This window comes from Corapipo altera, unplaced genomic scaffold, assembly GCF_003945725.1.
Source record: "Corapipo altera isolate COAL_440 unplaced genomic scaffold, ASM394572v1 326, whole genome shotgun sequence".
In the NCBI taxonomy this organism is placed as follows: domain Eukaryota; kingdom Metazoa; phylum Chordata; class Aves; order Passeriformes; family Pipridae; genus Corapipo; species Corapipo altera.
Genome location: NW_020884945.1, coordinates 1919020 through 1939022, shown reverse-complemented (window position 1 = coordinate 1939022; position 20003 = coordinate 1919020). Strand labels below are relative to the sequence as shown.

The 20003-nt window shown below is 40.4% G+C and overlaps 1 protein-coding gene across 3 annotated transcripts in view; it reads right to left on the bottom strand.

The window, feature by feature from the left end:
- The window catches only part of ATRX (ATRX, chromatin remodeler), a 78661-nt gene that overhangs the window by 20697 nt on the left and 37961 nt on the right, over window positions 1-20003 (bottom strand). For all 3 annotated transcript variants that reach the window (XM_027662455.1, XM_027662456.1, XM_027662457.1), the window contains 13 exons: window positions 19543-19673; window positions 18820-19032; window positions 17138-17231; window positions 16551-16659; window positions 15770-15949; window positions 15236-15377; window positions 14737-14846; window positions 10268-10414; window positions 9895-10072; window positions 5024-5161; window positions 4618-4793; window positions 2616-2733; window positions 251-381 (listed from right to left, as the gene is read on the bottom strand). In XM_027662455.1, coding sequence (XP_027518256.1) covers window positions 251-381; window positions 2616-2733; window positions 4618-4793; window positions 5024-5161; window positions 9895-10072; window positions 10268-10414; window positions 14737-14846; window positions 15236-15377; window positions 15770-15949; window positions 16551-16659; window positions 17138-17231; window positions 18820-19032; window positions 19543-19673 — 1867 coding nt within the window. The remainder of the gene's footprint in view (window positions 1-250; window positions 382-2615; window positions 2734-4617; window positions 4794-5023; window positions 5162-9894; window positions 10073-10267; window positions 10415-14736; window positions 14847-15235; window positions 15378-15769; window positions 15950-16550; window positions 16660-17137; window positions 17232-18819; window positions 19033-19542; window positions 19674-20003) is intronic.

The following is a 20003-nucleotide window of genomic DNA, read 5'->3' as shown; positions in this document are numbered from 1 at the left end:
AGAAGCTTTTATTAAACCTTTAGCCATCTGCTTAGCCTTCATTTAAACAATGGTAAGTTCTACAAGGGTTGGCCTTAAGAAATATTTTAAGAATGACAACATACCCTGAAAGAAAAATATGACAAAACCAGCAGCAAAGATACCCCACAGCAACAAAGATTTCCATTAATTTGACAAACCCTTACCTATAGTTTGGCAAAGCTTATTTGGAAAGTTCCCAATAGAGAGTATTTTGATATATCTAATTTACCTTATTTTCTTTGCTAATATAGTCCAGCTGCAAACACCAAGGGTGAGTCCAGATTCTGCTCAACATCTGGAAATCCTGGAAAAGTTTAGCTCCAGCTTTGCCTCTTCCACCTTCATTGCCACCACCTACACCTGACAATAAAGTTCAGGTTTTAGAGTGGAACCTTGAAGTGAGTTTGCCACATTCTGTTCCCCCTTTGAACAACCCACCAGTGCAGCACTGAGTGTTCTTTCCAGGTGCACATCATCTTGTAACATCTCTTGTAAAAGAGCTCAAATTACTCAGTCACAGGCATTTTTTTTCCTAGTTAAAGTTGTCAAAATTAGATTTTCCCCTTTCTCTAAATAATGAGAAACATGATTACATTTTTACATAAAAGCACATTTCTCCCCAGTACAGGAATGACTCCAAATCCTCTTAAAAAGACATCCATGTCTATTTGGGATCTGTAAAAGCAGCCCACGGTGGAAAACACAAAATAACATTGGCATTTAGGTTTCAATGAATTTGGGTTACTATTTTTATCTACCTTTATTTAATGCCTTGTAATGCTGCAGTATTCTGCTACAACAGAAACCCTAAAAGAGCCCAGCCTATTTGTTCATTGTCGAAGCACAGACTAGTGCAAAGTAGTAACAATGTTCAGAGAGTTAAATCTCTTTTTTCTAGTCTCGATTTCTCATTAAGCACCATGTTAGGTTCCTGAAAGAGATTGTTTTTCATATTTATTATGTGCATAATTTAAGGCATGTGGACCTGCAAGAAAATAGTGTTTATTGCATTGCAGTTATTAAATGTCTACAAAAAAACAAGCACAAAACTTATTTGATGCATTTGCTCAATGCATAAGATAATCCCTCTAAACATCTACAAAGTATTTTAAGAAAGCAGGTTCTCGCTGTGGTTAGTCACACAACTTGGAGTATCCTCCTATTTGTGCTTTGGGAAATGGAATTGTAAGGATCACAGAAATCCTTAGACTTGACTTCCCTCATCATGAGTTTCACTGAGGAAGTTGACATTAGCAAGTTCCAATTTAACAAGTTCTATAGACTTTTAAAACTCTTTGTAACTGAACTAAACAGAGGCAACAGAAAACAGAACTGCTCATTGACAGGAAGCTGAACATGAACCAGAGTGTGCCCAGGTGGCCAAGAGGGCCAGTGGATCGTGGCCTGGCTCAGGAAGAGTGTGGCAGCAGGAGCAGGGAAGTGATTGTTGGCCTGGACTGGGCACTGGTGAGGCCACCCCTGGAGTGGTGGAGTGTCCAGCTCTGGGCCCTCAGCTCAGGAAGGACATTGAGGGGCTGGAGCGGGTCCAGAGAAGAGCAACGAGGCTGGGGAAGGGACTGGAGCACAAGTGCTGTGAGGAGAGGCTGAGGGAGCTGGGGGGGCTCAGCCTGGAGAAGAGGAGGCTCAGGGGAGACCTCATCACTGTCTGCAAGTCCCTGACAGGAGGGGGGAGCCAGCTGGGGGTCGGGCTCTTCTCCCAGGCAATTATCAGCAAGACAAGAGGGCTGGGTCTTAAACTGTGAATTGCTTCAGAAGCCAAGAGCTGCAGCTGAGGGACGTGGCTGTGTGAAGCACGGAAGTACAGAAAACCTCCCCAGACATTCCTGGAGATGACCATTCCCACAGTGTGTGTGGGACATGTGTCACTGAGACACTGATACCCCAATACCTTGATAGACTAAAATTACAAGCTACAGTGGCTCATCTCTAATGCAGTGAACAGCACACCAGCCCACAGTACACATTTTAGGGTTTTGTTTTTTCCCCTTATACACCTTTTCAATGAAAGAAATTTACATTTTCTGGGGGGAAGATGCAAATTTCCAAGACAGACCAGTCACGATCTCACTGAAAGCTGATGAAGAGCACAGTCATTGTGAAACCTAGACTTATGGGTTTTGAGAGGAAAAGAAGAAACAGTTCCACAAAAGAGCCAATATTTGACAAATAACAGCTTCAGCTGGCATAAAGGCAGAGGAGAACTGCTTGGCTGTGCTTACACCAGGACAGCTCAATTCAGTATTCTCGCCCTCCAGTATTACAGTCAGTACCTTCTTCTTACTCTTGGAAGACATAAAATCAATTATATTTTATATTTAGAAAAGCAAGAAATATCTATGAACCAAAACCTGAAGGTGGACTGCTGTTAGATACAAATATTATTATTCTTTCTCAAAAAGCCCAGGTGTTTTGCTACAATCCAAGTGTCAAGAGCTAAAGTAAATCTTACAGGAAGCAGAATACATCCACAGAGCCAACAACACATCTAAAAACCCCAACCTACCAACTGCAGCAAAATGCACCTTATTATATGACCATCAGTCTTGTGACCAGAGAGAACTGTAGGCACATACCTGTGAGATGATCCAAGTAGTACTGGTACAGTTTGCACTGAATAGGAGTCATCCGAACCTCCAGAACATACTCATATTTCGGAGGGAGGAATTTTGTTAATGCTGTGTAATCTTTCCTCTGCAATTTTACAAACAGTGCTTTAGTCACATAAACACGAAAATGACTCCCGAGAGCTTAAGAACTTTTGGCATCTTCAACGCCAAATGGATAAATTACAACGATTCAGATGCTTTCCAACCACAAAGGGGGGAAAAATAACCCATGAAATACAACCCAATTACAGGCCCTGTCAGCAGGAACCCATCTTACCTAGTCAGTGTGGTTACACAGGCATAAGTCTGTGACTTGTTAACCCCATGTCCAGTTCCAAGTCCTTGCAGAGTTGACTGCAACTCCAGTAGCTGCTCTGGGAACTACTTTTGTGGGTTTTTTTATAATACTAAAACCTTTTCTGCAAAAGCATGTCAGGCAAGTGTGAAATACTAAATATTTAAGTGTGAATACTGTGAATACTGTGAAAGCATGGGTAAACCAAGCAGCTAATATCAATGTTTGTAGCATGGAGGAACTCCCACTCAGGATAACACGTTTCCTGAATACTTGCTTGGGGTGATGCAGATTTTACTTCTATTTTAATTTTTTTACTGTTACAGAGCCTACGTCTCTCTACCCCCACTCCAGCCAAATGGTGATTGATCCTGACCAGAGATTGTTGTACATTCAGGAGTGAAGTGACCTTGATCAGAGCTGATCTGCCTGTGCTGTGCTGCACAAAACCCTGGTTATCCTGCAGGACACCCTCAGCAACAGGAGCCTGTGGGCAGCTCCCACTTGGTCCGGCTGATGGTGACACCTCACGGCTGGAGAGAACATCCTTTGGCAACAGACTTGTTTTCTTGCAAGGCAGTGATACAGTAGCTCAATAAGCAAAAGGGAAAGCTGCTCTCCATGGACAGGATCTGCTCCTGTGGGCTCCACCCAAGGTTGCACAAACACAGGGTGCCCGGCACCCCACCACACATAAAATTTACTTGATATTTATGCTGCTCTTCCCATTCTGTCTTTCAGGTTGTGTTCCTGTACTGCTGTATAGAATTATGGACATTATGCTCTCGGTACTATTCCTATTTCCAAGATTTTATGATAGGAAGTCTTTTACACTGCCATAAAGCTCCTTATTTCTCTGCTTGAGGCACTGTCCCACCACGATCATTTCATCCAGCTCGTGTTCACATGGATTATTAAATCCACTACCAACAACTGCCCAGCCAGGAGGAAGCACTTTGTGCCTACAGGGTGTCACACCTTCGACTGGGCTGCTGGGGCCTGGTGTTGGAAAGCAGAAGAGCAGGAACACCCTGCTGACAGCCCACAAAGTGCAGGTTTTACCTGAAGGGTGAAGAATCCAGCCTTTATTCTGGAAGTCTAGGCAGTTTTGCTTATTTTTTTTCTAATCTAAGGTCCTTAAGATAACAAATTCTTCACTCTTTTGGACCTGAATAATTTTCTTTCTCTCCTCTTCCCCATTGTACTGATTCTCTTAGACCAGAAAAAAGAGGAATTCATAACCAAGTGACAAACTATGGATCACCAACTTTCTGTGCAGATTTTAAGGCAGCTGAGTTTTTAAATATGTATTCTTTAAACATGCATATCAAATTAAATAAGAATATTTCAAAGCAACTAATGCCCCACTCTATCATAAAATTTTGTAGACCCCTAGCAGGAAACAGCTGTATTCTTCAACACACGTAGATGTCCTGCTTAGGATACACAAATTTCTTAGTTTTTATCCAAGTGTCAGTGTAATTTTTTCTACTCACAATAAATAGTGCAGAGATCTAAGACTCAGTGAAAATATAATAAAGCCAAAAGAGTTAATGGAGCTCTCAGATAACAAGTTTACAGGCCTTTGGGTGCTTTTATCAGAACAAGATGAAATCACTCCTCTCCTTCCCTGCAGTTAAATGAAATGTGTAGCTAGAGCCAAACTGTTCTTACCTGAACACATCCAGCCAACATCTCATAGAGGATGTGTGCACGTTTCTTCATCACTCTGACGTCTGCCAGAGTGGAGTCTGCACACTGCCCGTTCTGGATCGGGTTTATGAACCGATTCCGGAACTCCTTAATTGAACCAAGTAAATTCTCCTTAATAAAGTTAACCATGCAGTGATCTAGGACAGAAAGATCACACTTGAATTGTTCAAAATGGAAAGCACAGTACTGGGATTAATTCAAACAGAAAATAAATGTGTCATATCCAAATATAGATACCGAGAACTCACAGGCAGCTTCATTGTATCAAATTCTTCCCTCTTAATCAAACTAAATCTATCTTTATCTTGCTGACAGACTGAAGTATAGCCAAGGAAATAAACGCTTCTTAAACCAGACAACTACTCACATTCTATAAGATTATTTTGCAGTGGTGTTCCTGTAAGAATTATTCTTCTCCTAGACCGAATAGAATTCATTGCCTTGGAGACAGCAGATGCTTCGTTCTTCAGAATGTGTCCTTCATCACAAACCACAAAGTCAGGACCTAGAAAACAAAAAAACATTAGATCTCTCACATCCTTTATAACCACAAAGAAACCAACAGACTAAAGAACCCAAAATTTGTTCTACTGATGTTATTAACTTTTTTTTTTAAACTTGTGTGTGTGTGTGTGTTTTATGGTGGGGTTTTTTAGCACCATTTGGGTTCTCACTCAGCCTGTGCACAAGCATTCACAGTAGCCATTCTGGTAGACAACAGGCTGTTGCTTGTGAAGTCTTCATGGGAAGGATTAATTACAGTTTTGTAATGTATTCCTACTAAAATGGTCCATCCCTGGAGCTGTGAGTGCATGGCTACACCTCCATCAACCCTGTCAAAACTCTGGAAAACTATTCCTTCCCTCCAGCTTTAGGCTGCCATCTACTGACGCTCAGGCAACCCCAAAACCCACCAAAATTCAGGTCACCTGCAATTTTTCATTAAGGTAACAAGTCAGTATCAGTCAGGATACACAGTGCAATCAGAAGCCTTGATAAGATAAAACACAACCAAATCTGATTTGAAATTACAGACAAGTGAGTTGTCACCTGGTAGCTGAAAGTCACCTCAGAAAGGTCCTCAGCTTTCCTCCAGAAGATAAACCCAAGAATGTCAAAACCACACCACAACACATTTCCACAATATGCAAAGCCACTCTATTAAAATTAAATGTTATAGTTTGGGGTTTAAGATAAACAACACCAAATTTGGCACAACAGACTTACACACCCTAATTGTTTTCAGATTTGGGGCAATTTCTGGAAGTTCCTTTCTTGAAAGGAGTAGTAAAAGATATTCAAGGATGCCTCTAATAACTTAGAGGGAATGTTTTACGAGCTCTAAACCCGACCTCAATTCCAACACCACCAACCCTGCAGTCAGTGAAGGCAAGCTGATGCACCTTGGAGAAAAGCCATAAGCTGGGTTCAGTATTTAGCTCTAAAAAGGCTGATATTTGAGGTGGCAAAGGGGTGTTTATCAGCAAGGACAATCCAATCTTCTATAACTTACTAAGAACAGTTTTCTTCAGACAAAATTTAAACTACCTTGTAAAGAAGAAAATTAATTCTAGGGCAGTGATCAACAACAGAGAATTACACCTCTGACCCCTCACATGATCTCGTGTCAGTGCCAGTCACCTCAATTGTACCATTTTAAGGGTCAGAAAGTGGTTTGAACCTTATACATTAACTAAAAAGGAATCAATAAAATATTTATTTCCAAGGAGACAAAAAATAAAAGATTCTTGAGCCAAGTCTAGAAGACAATTCTGAAAATCCACATGTGAATTCCAAACATACTTAGCCTTGTCCAAGCCTACTTATCTCTGAATTTTCACACCTGCCACAGAAACATTTCCCAATATTATTTCACAACTTTTGTACCTTCCCAGTTTTGACAGCATGAAAAGCACTGAGTGGTTACATACAGAGTCCTCCTTCCATTGCAGCCAACCACCTCTAATACTGACAGATCCTCTCACCTGTCCTCGTTTCATTAAGGACTCTGATCCATTAACATCTTCAGATAAGTGAATGACAGCAAAAATACAAAAAAAGCCCCCTATCTAAGTACAATTATTTGTACTTTGTTTGGCAGGCACTGATACTTTGAACTAACATCTTGGCTCCAAGTCAGCAGCAAGGATTTTCATAAATTTGTGGGGGTTTTCCCTTGTTCTTAAAAAACACAAACACAAGTCACTATGGACAGAACATTCCTCAAAATATTATAAAGGAATGTAAAACTTAGAGGGACCTCAAGGGATTAGTTAGTCTATTTTCTCCATCTGAGATAAGAGTTATGAGAAAGGGACAGACAAATCCTCCCTGACAGAAGTGGCAAACACCATGACCTCTCTCTTGCTAAAACACTGTGCAGTAACACTAATTTAAATCATCTCTGTTGCAAATCCGAATAAATTCTGCCCTTTCCTTTCTCCAGCTGGTGTCAAAACCAACTGGTAAAACTCCTTTCATTAACCAGTTCTCACATGACAGAAAATTTGTCATTTAGTTGTCTTTTTTCTAGGCTGAAAAGCCTTACTCTTGCAATCTTTCCTCAAAAATCAATCTTCATCTTATCCTTGTTGTATTTGCAGGTGTTAGCATAATGAAACACATAAAAAATGGATATACAGAGATATATACACACAGTTCTCCTGTTCCTCTGAAGTCTACAAGAACTTCATACAACTGCCAACTGAAGAGCAGTTTCCAAGTCAAACAGTAAAGGAATTTTTATTAGTAGCAACACTTAGAAAAAAATAGGAAGTTTCTGCAGTGCTGTGAGCAAAGCACAGCAGTGATCCACAAACCAACAGCACCTCCACAGTGGCACAAAGCATCATGGAAAACCATTTGTTGCTCTGCATGTGTTTATAATCCTGCCATTATTTAACATAGTAGAGCTAGTTAATTAATTAAATCAGTTCTCCACCCATAAACTTTGGCTAAACCTCTACACTGCAACACAAGCTTCTACTATACAGTATGTCATACCCCAGCAGTGTTCACTTGAACAGACACATATCATTAAATCAGCACTCAAATACCAATTTGCAGCTTTTTAAATGGAAAATGCTCCCAGGGGCAAAGGTTTTCCTCTTTCCAGTCACAGCAGTCAGCCAGCACATCACTTCTAACCCTTGTCCTGCCAGCCTGCTGTACTGTCCATGCTAATGCTCCCAGACAGCAAGAAATAAATAAGTATCTTGCAATGAACATTCTCATCAATTTAGCCAATCCAAATGCTCCACAAACTAATGGATAACAACAGATGGACACTTCTGGTTTTTGGCAATTAGTTAAAATAGAGGAAGATCTGAAACAACACGAAGTAACGAGAAATGCCCTCAAGCTGCACCAGGGGAAGTTCAGGTTGAATATTATGAGAAATTTCTTCACAGAAAAGGTGGTCAGGCATTGGAAGGGACTGCCCAGGGAGCTGGTGGAGTCCCCATCCCTGGACTGTTCAAAAAAAAAAGCAGACTTCCCGATATGGTTTAGAGGGCATTTGGTTGAAGGCTGGACTTTACCTTGGAGGTCTTTTCCAACCTTAAAGATTCGATGGTTCTATGAAAATAATTACAGAGTTATTTCAAGGTTGATTTTCCTTATGGTCCGATTCCATCCCACCAACCCACGAGTCCAAGAAGAGAATAAAACAGGAGGTTCCATGTTCACACTTTCCATGAGGAAAAAAATCCACGAAAATCAATCACATTTTATTTCCTCGCTGCACCAGAACACGACCCCCTGAGTACCAAGTTATTGTCCTGTCACCACTGCTTTGAGACAGCAATTCACACTTTTCTTCTCTGGCTTTGACTTTCCTGACAATATTCTCAAGAAATGCAATATACTGAGTAAATCAGACACAGAATAACACTGACAGCACGGGGTTCCCCTACACTTCTTTTTCTGTTTTGGTTTCCTGCTGGGTTTTTGGGTTGTTTGTATTTAGTAACTACAACTTTGGGAGTCAAAAAACCCAATGGCAAGAAGGGCATTTCCTTCACTGCTTAAATAATGTGTGTGGAATCATCATGACCACAAAAATAGTTCACCAGCTGCTGTACTAGAGCTTCCCTGACTCCACAGCAATTATATGATTTCGTGAGTCAAGCTGGCAGAAAATTAATTAATGTTTTAGCTGCTCAAACAGGCTTTCTGCAGCACTGGAGATGCCAATTCCACTTGGCCAATGCCAATAATCACAAATTTATTTTCCCCATTAGAATAAACTCCTTGTCAGTCAGAAAAAAATTCACAGTCCTGCTATTAATTGGAACTTCACAAAATCAAGCTCACCAAGTACAATTATCAACAAGAAAGAGAAAGGGAAAAAAAAAAAGAAAATCAATCACACAGTGTCAACATAAAGTCCAGTCAGATAATTAAAATCCAAGAAAACCCACCTCCATTTACCCCACCTACCTATCTGCATTCTCAATTTAAAGAGAAAGGCAGAGAAATCCCGAAGTTACAGCAAAGGTGCCTTTTAGAAACAGTTTTTAAGATACACTGCATGCTGCATAACTAAGTTGGTATCAGGTGCCAGTTCAGAATCCGAAGGGAAATTTTGCTATTTTGGTGAAACTCGCTAGTCCTAAAATTTTTAGTTCTTTTTTGTGACCACCTGATAGATCAGTTAATATTAACTTGGAATACTTTCAAGTGCTTCCATACATGTTGATGTAAGTTTGCTCAGTTCAAACCAGACATCTTCTTCTCAAGACTAAAGAAATAAATAAGTGCTTTATCTGAATTCACTTAATTAGCACTTAATTAACATTTGTTTTTTTCACTCTTCTAAGGCACAAATTCAACTATTTTCCTGTGTAGTTGCCCCCTTAGTGAGAGATTTCTATGAAGGACAAAGCAGCTCCTTGTTGTAACAAATTAGCAAGTGAAAATAACTTTAGGTTCTGGACATAAAGTTACTTTAAATCACCTTGCCAAGAAAGAAATGGTAGAAAAAAAACTTAACGGGAAAAGTTTCCAGGATATATTCCTGGGGTCATTCTTGCATTTGATCAAATAGAAAAGACTGTTACAAAGACTTCTGTTACTTACAAAAGCAGATGGGGAAGTTTCTGGACAAGAACTTCCGTAACTCAGAAAAGGCAACAAAGCAAATCTGATCAATCTTACTGATGTTATTATTTATTTACTTTGCTCACGTGCATAAACCAGGAAGTACAATATATACAAAATGTGTTAATTTTCACTTACCTGGATCAACTAATGCTTTATTGAATATTTCTTTAAGTTTCCTACTCTTCACATTCCTGCCTTGTGCCAGATTTCGGTACATCTCGTAGCCTATGATCATCACACCCCCCTCGTCCTGCCAGTGCTGCAGCATGTAGCTCCTCTCCTGAGGGCGCTTCACGGTTGCCAGCTCACAGACCTTCCAAAGGGGAAAAACATGCTGGAATTCCTCTCACAATACTGCAATGCCGGTGTAACTTCTACTATTTAAGAGTTATTAATGCAAGTAGATTTTTCACATTCCTCAGCCTATGTTTTGAGTGGTGGAGCTTCCCGATTATGTGTAAAACATTCAATTATTTTATTTTTAAGAAAGTGTTTTTAAGTCTTGTACCTCTAGTCTTTCCTCATCTTCTAAACCTTCTTGCCATTTTTCAAACTCGTTCAGCCAGTTCAAGGCAGTGTTCAGTGGACACACAACCAGAGCTGTCCGAAAATCCAGCTTGTCACACAGCAAGACTGTGTGGAGAAAACTTACTACCTGCAAGAGTTAAAAAGAGAACACTAAATAAACCACTGGGGATTCAACACTGGGACAGAAAGATACAAGTATCTATTCAATTATGTAATTAATTACCAACAACAGACTTGTTTAAACATGCTTTCTCTGTTTTCAACTTGCTGCTTAAAATTTAATACAGGTGTATTTTGAGTTCACATCCTTCACATACTGAGCTACAGGCAGTTTTGAATTGCTGAAGGATTTCATAAGTAGGGAACCCTCCCTTTACATTTCACCAATCATCTTCATAAATTCGAAATTTCTATTAGGTCATTTTTAAGCTTTCTCCCAAAACTCGCCCAAAACATCAAATAAATTCACATTCATGTTTCTCGAAAGTAAATTTCAGTCTTAAAACAGTTTTTCACATTTTTTCAACGTATTGGCAAATACTCTCAGAGGATCTCTGAAGCAGGTTATGGAACTGTTTTCCAAGGATTCACCCTGTAGCCACCCTGGCTCTACGTTGCAGATGACAACACCTCCCTGAGGCCTGAGAAATACCTTAAATCTTCTGGGTCACTCAGTGCTGGACCTGTTTTGTGCAGCAGTAAATGAAGGCAGGACTAGAGCACTCAGAAGCAGAAGAGTCAGTGATCTCCAGCTCTCCCCCCTGACTTTTAATGGTGACTGCACTCTAATCTACACTTCTCACACTTCTTTCTGGATAAAATCTTGGTATCTGGCAACTTTGATTTAATACACTGTTCAAAGGAATTTCTAACTGCATGACTATGCTTGGAACACAGGGCAACAAATTGCTTTTAGCTGCTGCAAGACAAAAGGAGTCACTGGTTGTTTTGTGGTAAGACTAAAGCATCTCATGCTCAGATGCAACAAGTACCCACGAAGACTCCTCACCCAAGTCCTGCGTCCTGGCCAGCACTGATCACTGATCAGTGATCACTCCTGACATCCTGCTCTGCAGTTTGCAAAGTCTGCTGGAACTGATGGCTGATTCAGCTCTTTTAAAGAGCTAAACAACGAATGCCATCATAGAGCACAGCAGAATGACTGGCAGATGAATACAGAGGGGAAAAACCAGCTACCTAAGCTGTAAGCACCAGCCTTAAAAATGGGTTTTGTTGATACGTGTTTTGTAACTATGGCTTTCTTTGATTATCAGGAAGTCACAGCCACAATACTAGTCATTAACACATATGGGTCACATAGAAAAATATTTTCTGCTGCGAAACATTTGATTAAACCATACAGCACATAAAACGTAAGTATACAAAGTCCCTGAGGCAACAGTCCTGCAAAGCATTACACATCTCCAGTAAAAAGTGCAATTTACTCCTGTAGAACCACAACATCTAAGTTAGAAACAAGCATGCAAAAATATACTCTTCAAAGGTGATCTTCAAAAGTGTTCTATAGAATTGTAGACTGTCAAAATATTGTGTCTGTCCCCCCAGCTTCCCTAAACAAACCAAAGCTGTACATACTGCAGCTGGAGTTCTCAAAAACCCACTGTCCACATGCTGTGCACCACCACCCAAGACTGCAGCTTAGGCTACCTAAACTGTACATACAGCAAATGACCTCAGTCCCTCTGATCATCTACAGCTCTGTGGCACTCAAACCCCTCAGGCCCACCAGAAAAACCAGATTCAGAAAACCACAAAACCCAAGCTTCCCTTGAGCCTGTTCTTTGCAGAAGAATCCAAGGGATCCACAGAATCTGAAAATGTTTTGCCAGTTAAGGCATTCCTTGACCACATCCTACAATCTTCTGGTACAGAAAGATTCTTGGGACCAGAAAGTCCAAAAAAACCACTGTCTGAATTAGGTCAGAGAGCAGGATTAGCTATTTCTCATGTAACTTTGCTGTTTGAAGCTCCTGGTTTAGAGGACAGACTCAAGGATCAGGAAGCCACCTGAGCACAGCCAAGGCCAGCAAGGAATAACAGCCACCTCCTGCTGGATTCACTCTGAAGACTTTCTCCTGGAGCACACTGCAAGGGTCTAAAAATAATAACAGTGAAAGGCATCAAGCCAAGCCAGGTCTGCTCTTTAGCAGCATCCAGGTGTGCTGACTTTGACAAACACCAACCAGGAAGGCAGAGTGAGCACTACTAGTGGGAGAGTAAAAACTACAGAGATGCCTCATTCCAAACACTCAGGTGTCAAAGACTGACTGCTTGTCACAGGATCTCACAGCATTTTGTTTGCCAAGTGACTGCCAAGGTCACAGAGCTGGCTGCAGTTGCTTGCAGACTATGAACCCAGCTACAGTACAAAAATGCTGAGCCAAACTCCATGGAGCTTGGAATTCCAGGGTGTTGATACACTGAGTTGTCTAGGAATGAACAGATGCTGGGCCTTTGGGTCAGGTGACAGGGCTTCCCAATCCACTGGGGAAGCTCTCACCACAAGTGACCAAGGTGGAAGAGGATGGTGAAAAGGTCTACCTCATTGCAGGAAAAAAGTAACCTCTCTGAGAACCACCATCGCCAAGCTCAAGAGACTGTACTCCAGGGAATGGGCAAAGTGCATCCACACTTGGAGGATGTGAAGAAAGAATTTAGAATGAAGTGTTGCGCAAGTGCTGGCTGCTAATGTGATCTAGATTTGCTGGTCGAACTCCCCAGAGCACCAGGAGGATCTCCTGAAAAGGGACTTTAGAGCTAAGAACCACTCCCAGCACAGGGAGGCCCAGATGGATCCCAAGCTGAAATCGGTTCTTGTCAATCCAATGTCTGCAGAAGCTGCAACTGCATTTCTAATGATTCAGCTCAAGCTAGAGATCAAAAAATTCACAGCAGATCATTTCGCTGGCCAGTTGTCCTGATAAAAATGTGAGAATATCTCCCTCCTCCAGAAATGAGGAAATAGCATCAATGAAGGCCAACGATAGGGAGATCACAGTGGCCCTGCTTTTCTGACTGTCTTTTCAAGCACAGACAAGGTTGTCATCTACCTTTCTTCTTCAGAGTTCTTGAAAAATTCCCTTTCTCTTTCCCAGAATCAGAGGGAAAGGTTCTTCTGACAAATGACTTCTGCTAAAGGGATCCTTGGGAAGAGACCAGGCAGCAGAGCCAGACAGGCAGCTCACCCCAGCTCTTTGCTCACAGGATGAGTGGTGGTGCTACGCCTGGCTAAATGCAAACCCAGAGCTCATGAAGGCTGACTGATGCTTGGAAACAAGCAAACACAAAGGGAATTCAACACTCCTGACTACCTGCAAAAGAGCAGCAATATGGAGATGCAGGGAAAAGAAAACTGGGTTTGATCTTTCACCTCTTTTGAAGGTCAAAGGCATAAGCTTCTCCAGAGGCCTGCAATGATTGCAAGAGGCCCAAGAGCAAGAGCTGTGAGCACTGTCTGATGAGCTTCAGCAGAAACATTTTAAGGCAAGGATTAAGCTTCCGCTATTAAGGACTAATAGAAATGTCAAATTGTTCATTGGGCAACTTTTAACACGGCAGAAGAACCACTTGTATGAGACCCAGAAACACGGAGGTCTTAGGAAATGCTACAATATTCTGTTTTCAAGACTTTTACAAAGCAGTCTTCAGCAGTGTAAAGGAGATGGAACATGCCCTGAAGGGACAATGAAAGCTTGAACCTGAAGATGTCAGGAAGCAAAGAACTGGAAAAAAAGAACTGAAAAAGGGGTTGAAAGCATGTCCTATAGTGAACTGCCAAGGCAACCAAGTTTCCCAACTGCTCCAAAAATCTGCATGTACATATGAACAATTACTGATGGGAACAAATGACTCCGTCCCTCAGCCCAGAAGTGTCTAAACTGCAGCAAAAGCACAAAGCATTGGACTTTAGGCACTAAAAGTCTGGCATTTAAAAAAGCCCCAAACCCGATAAACTTGTACTTTATCAGCACAGCAAATAAATTTAAAAAGCACTCACGAAAACAAACAGTTCAGGGAGAAACACACAAATGAAGAAGACACTAAAATTTAAACACAACCTGCTTAAGATCATTAAACTGTCTTATAAAGAGGTTCCTGAAGTCTGTCTCCTATCACTGTATTTTCTTGTTCTGAGTTGCAGGGGAGCTACAAAGCACTTGGACCTTTTCACATGAACATCAGTGATTACCTAATTTAATTTTATATATTTTTAAAGCAGAGAAAGCATTAAATGTGTATCAGAACCTTCATAGCTGTATGCTACAAACACAGCTTCTTTCTCAAGATCTCTGCACAAAACATTTTCCTCCAGCAACTCTCCTTGAGTCACTACCTGTGAAACAGGAAAGCCATCAGAATTGGCTTTTGCTGGATCAGCTTTTGAGAGGAAGCCACCGACCAAAAAATGAGATGACTTTTGTTCCTTACCTGTAACGTTTTCCCCAGGCCCATACAGTGAGCAAGAATGCATCCAGAACCAGGAGATGTCTTTGTTTTTTTTACAGATTCACAACAGCAATCCCACATGAACTGAACACCTGAAGAAAATTATTGAAAGTTCTTACTAAACATTCATTTTACCGAAGTTCAGCCTACAAGAAACAGGTGTGCTCATTTAAAGGTCATGGTAACACTTAGAAAAGCAGTTGTTAGGATAATTATTGATTCATTTCTGTCCAGTGAGTTGTTAAGTGGGGTGATCTTTGTCTTGAACTTGATTATATTCACAGTTTCACTGAAGATGTAGCAATTGGGTAAGAAAATATTACTGTAAGGACTGCAGATGATTGGGGACAGGGAGAAAAGAGGGAACATTCTGGTATCTGCCTGTCAAGGAGTTTTTCTTGTGATTTAATCCAGGATGCATAAAGTGCCGTGCCCTTGGAGAGAAAAAAAAATTATTGTTTTTTAATCTCTCTTTCCTTACCATCTACTTGGTGTGGTTTCAGTCTGGTAACTATACTCCTGTGAACCTGCACTAATGGTTCTTTGGTTTCTTCATCTTCATCTAAAACCAGCTTAGTTGTAATGGGACATTTCAGAGGTGAAGCATCTTCTATCTCTATCACCTATAAACAGAAACAGGGCATCATAGGAATAGTTCTCACATGATTAATACCAAGCACTCGAGAGACACTAGATTTAACAAACTGGGAGGCATAATTTATTTAGTAAAGAGAAATCTTCAATTCTTTACTATGTACCACAACTCACTCCTGCAGAGTGCTTTTCCCTATGAAAAGTGAACAGTAGGGAATGAAAACAGCTTCCTAAAGCTCACAGTAGTCAAATAAAACTTGCCAATGTTAACCCAAAGGAAACTGCAAATAAAACTTGTGGCTTACAAGGCTGCATGTAAGCAGTTTTCAAACGACTGATCAGATTAAATTCAGGTAGAAATATCTGCCTTAGACATCATCAGTTCCACCTCCCAGTGTTTCACAAAGAAAACAGACCATACCTCTCTCAATTTGTCTCTCTCCCGTTCTCTCTCTGCTATACGTTTTCTTCTTTCTTCTTCTTCTTTAAGAGCATTCTGGGTTTCTGTTCTAAGCTTATCATCTTTAATAATTTTCCTTATTTTCTTCCTCCCTTTTCCAGGAGATTTTGAATCATCATTGTCCTCATTCTCAGAATTACTCTGTCAGAAATTAAATACAGTGTATACTAGCAAGAAAATTACAGCACAGACCTTCAAAACTTCATTCTTAGACAAGCCCCAAAAAATTCTTATAAACACAGGTGAAGTTTAGCTAATAAGAAAAAAGATACCTCTTTTAAAAGTCAGTCAGCATGACAAAAGAAGTGCCACCTTAACTGTAATGTACTCTGAGATACTAAAGATAAGCCCAGCTGTGCCAAGGCAGTACTGAAGGCACTGTTATCATTTACTAGTAGCTAATAATAATTAATAAAGAACTATTTTTCTATTATTGTGGTGCTAGATCGGATCAGCTCTTACCTGCTCCACACAGGAAAAGAAACCCTAGTAGTACCAAACCCCTAATCTACTATTTGTCTCGTTTACATTTAGATTAAAAAATCCATTTATTTAAACATCAAGGATTTTTCTCAAGATCTAGACAGGAAAAGTTAATGGTGCCATTTTACAAATTTTAGCCTGAATTAACACTGAAGAGTTGTCATTTTTTACTGTACTTTGTGCAAAGCTGTTTGAGATACCCAAGTCCCTGAGCAGTGGACAAGAGAGACATTTGTTACTCCAAAACACCACGTGGTACCTTATTGTCATTCTCACTTGACGAATCCTCTTGAACCCTTATTCGCCTTCGTTTCTTCTTCTGTTTGTAACTGCGCTGGTTTTCTTCTGCCTCAGCTTTCTTGGCAGATCTATTAAAAAATGGCAATATTACTGACTAACAATAATAATTGTTCCTAACTAGCAGAATATGCACTCCTTTTGTGCAGTTTCAAATTCCCTCCTCCCTCCCCCTCAACTCACCGGACACACAGCAATGGTCTATCCCAGAAAACCCCACAGAATCTCAGAATTGTTAAGCATTAGTTTTTTACTGCAATCCACCATCCCTTAGTTGACAGTGATGTATTCGGCATAAAAACGTTCATTTTTTCTCAATCTTTTTTTTTATATTGGCTCATCAAGTTGTTGTGTACTCCCTCCTGCAGTACCAATTCACAACTCCCACGTTTGCCACGAAATTAATTAGCAGATACCCAACGACAAACAAGTCTCATCAAGGGTTTTAAGAACCAATCCAAAGTCTTTTAACTTTTACCACGTCCCTGCCTAAACTGCAGTCTTAAAAACCAAAACCCAAACTCAGGATAAGCAGAGTTTTATTTATACCTTGTCCTTGGACGTTGGTCATCTTCAGACTCACTGACTTCTTCGCTCACTGCAGACTCGTGGAACTCGGAGTCGTTGGAATCGTCGCTGCTCACTTGAAAAATAAAACACGTGGGTTTCACGTGGAGCATCACTGCAAAGTCAGCAACTTCTAATGGTTCAACAAATTGTTCAAGACCAACAAGCACTGTCAAGGTTCATTTCAGACAATATCAGACCCACTAAGCACAGTAATAAAGAAGTAAGAGGAATGTAAGGGGTACAGAGTAGAAAAGCTTAATATTGAAGCACTAGCTGAGTCCTGGGAGATGGTGTATTATGCCAACAAGACTTGAGGTCCTTATGCACGAATATATCTACATACAGTTTACAGACAAATGACAAAGTCTTATATCAGAAGGTAAAGACTGTGGGTGAGGAAGAAAGACCACAGTGGGAAGAGCAGAATTGCAGAAAACAGAAGATGATTCTTAGTTAAACAGAAGCTTTTGTTTCAAATGTTTTAGATGTCATTTTATAATCATACTTCATGAAAACAACCCTTATTTACTAACAACATATGCAAGGGCATTGCTGCATTTGTGGTCTGATGTTTCTTCAGGTAATGCAAGTTCAAAACTCACTCAAAGGGCAACTAAAAATACACCTAAACTAGCACTATTAGGCAATACTCTCATAACTAGTTTTAGGAGCTATCACTGGCATTGAAAAAGGTAATTAAGACACCAGAATGCCATTTAGCACCTTTAATTTCAGTTTGACCTTGAACAGTGGAAAGTTTAACTCGGTTAAACTTTAACAAGGCTTAAAACCTGGGGTTTACATACTTGGGGAAATGTAACATTAATAACATAGGGATAAAAGGACAAGGTGAAATACAGTGTACTGTTCTACTTAAAGGTAGTGAACTTAAAAGGCTGACACTAAAGTACCCTGAGAATCAGCCTGGCTGCATCTTATTTGCACACTGCCACTGTAATTTACAGTTACTTCTCCCGAAAGAAATGCTGTCAGTAATTCCGTAAGGGAGGAAAAGCACAAGTATACAATCAGATAAAAATGACAGTTTTCATGAAGGAAAATGCTAAACAAATCACAACTGTTATCCTGTGGAAGCCCACAAAAGCTGGCTGGCATTAGTGCAACACCGAGGACAGGAAGGTCCAGGGCACTTTTCCTGGCCCTGGGACACTGTCAACACCTGACAGACTCTTTGTTCCTGCCTGCAGAAATGTAAACCAAAGCCCCAGGCAAGGCTCATCTCACAGTGCCATCTGGTGCTCAGCTACAGCCTGCAACACTGCAATTCCAGCATGCAGAGGTTCCTCGTGCTCCAGGGCCTACCAACAGTCCAGGGGGAAGAGAGGAAGTACAGAAATGACAGGACTGATTTTCCCAGCTTGGACATCTGGGCTTGCCTCTGCTCTTTCAGATGAGTATTCTAAGACTCCACAAGATTAATCCAGTTCAGAGGTCAGAGGAAGGGGAAAGAGTTGCACTTGCATTCAACATTTCAAATAAAACAATTTATTAATCAAAGATATGAGAATCCTAGATTTCATACACAAGGAAGTTTACACAGATTTTAAAATCACAGTTTGAGATCTCCGTTCTGAAAAGCCTTGGACTTATTTTATAGAAGCAAACACTTTTTATGACAAAAAAAGGTCTGGATTATGTACCTTTCCTTCTATTTCTACGCTTCCCCCCTTCTTTTTTGTCTTTTCGTTTCACCACCTTTTTGTCTTCACCAGATTCCCCATCGCTCATGGTGAGCTTGTGCCTCAGCAGCCTGTGTCTGTATCTGGGCTTCTTGGATGATTCTTCTTCCTCTGAATCCGATTCAGAATTACTTTCTTCCTTTACAGACTTATTTTCTTCCTTTTCATTCTCTCCTGTCAGATATAAGAGTCAGTACCACATACACACCGGTCATCTTTTTTTCCTGACTTAAATTTGGCAAGAATTGAAATCTGAATTAACTTAGGCTAAATTTTGTGGTCTTCCAGGGCATTACAAGCAACAACATACCAGTTTCCCCAAATGTTAAGTATTTTATGCTGCCTGAATGTTTAAAATGCCTGTTTCAATGACTCTGTTAGCCAAATCTCTCCTGTGCACTTGCAGAACTTATTGTTCTGTACAGATTACTCCTCACAAAGCCCTCGGATTTCTAAACTGATTACAAAAGCCAGACTAGTAGCAACAAAATAAACATATGAAAGACTGAAAGAGATGATAATCCTCATGACCACATACAGTGGCCTCACTTTGGCAACTACACAGCAACACCAATGACATTTTTTGGCTGAAAACTGAAGAAACTTAAGCAATTATAATTTTCCCAAGTGACCTCTGAAATCATGACAGGCACCACTTTTTCCCAGATGCTTTTGGGTGCTTACCATCATCTCCTGTGTTCTCAGGCTGCTTTGCAGGTTTCTTTTTTCCTTCCTCCGGCTCTTCATCTGAAGATGAATCCTCATCAGAGGAAAGATTGGCTTTGATTTCTTCTAAAAGCATTTTCTTGGCAATTCTTTGAAGTAAAACAGAAAACACTATTTATTCCATTGTTCAAATAAATCTATGAACGACAAGTGTAACCCTACACCATTCAGAACTTCAAAAAAAGGGCTGAAAGCTGAACAAAAAAAAAAAGACATGATGAAAAGTCATTGTGGCAAGACAGGATATATCAGCAAAAATCTCATGTTAAATGTAAAGTGTTGACTTGCTTTTAGAAAGCAGATTCGTGTAATGCTTCTTAAGAGAGAAGTTTCCTGCTTTACAGGAAGACTGGAGAGAAATATAAAATGTATGAACGTAGAGATTTCATTTTATTCAGTCTGTTTGGATAACTAACTAC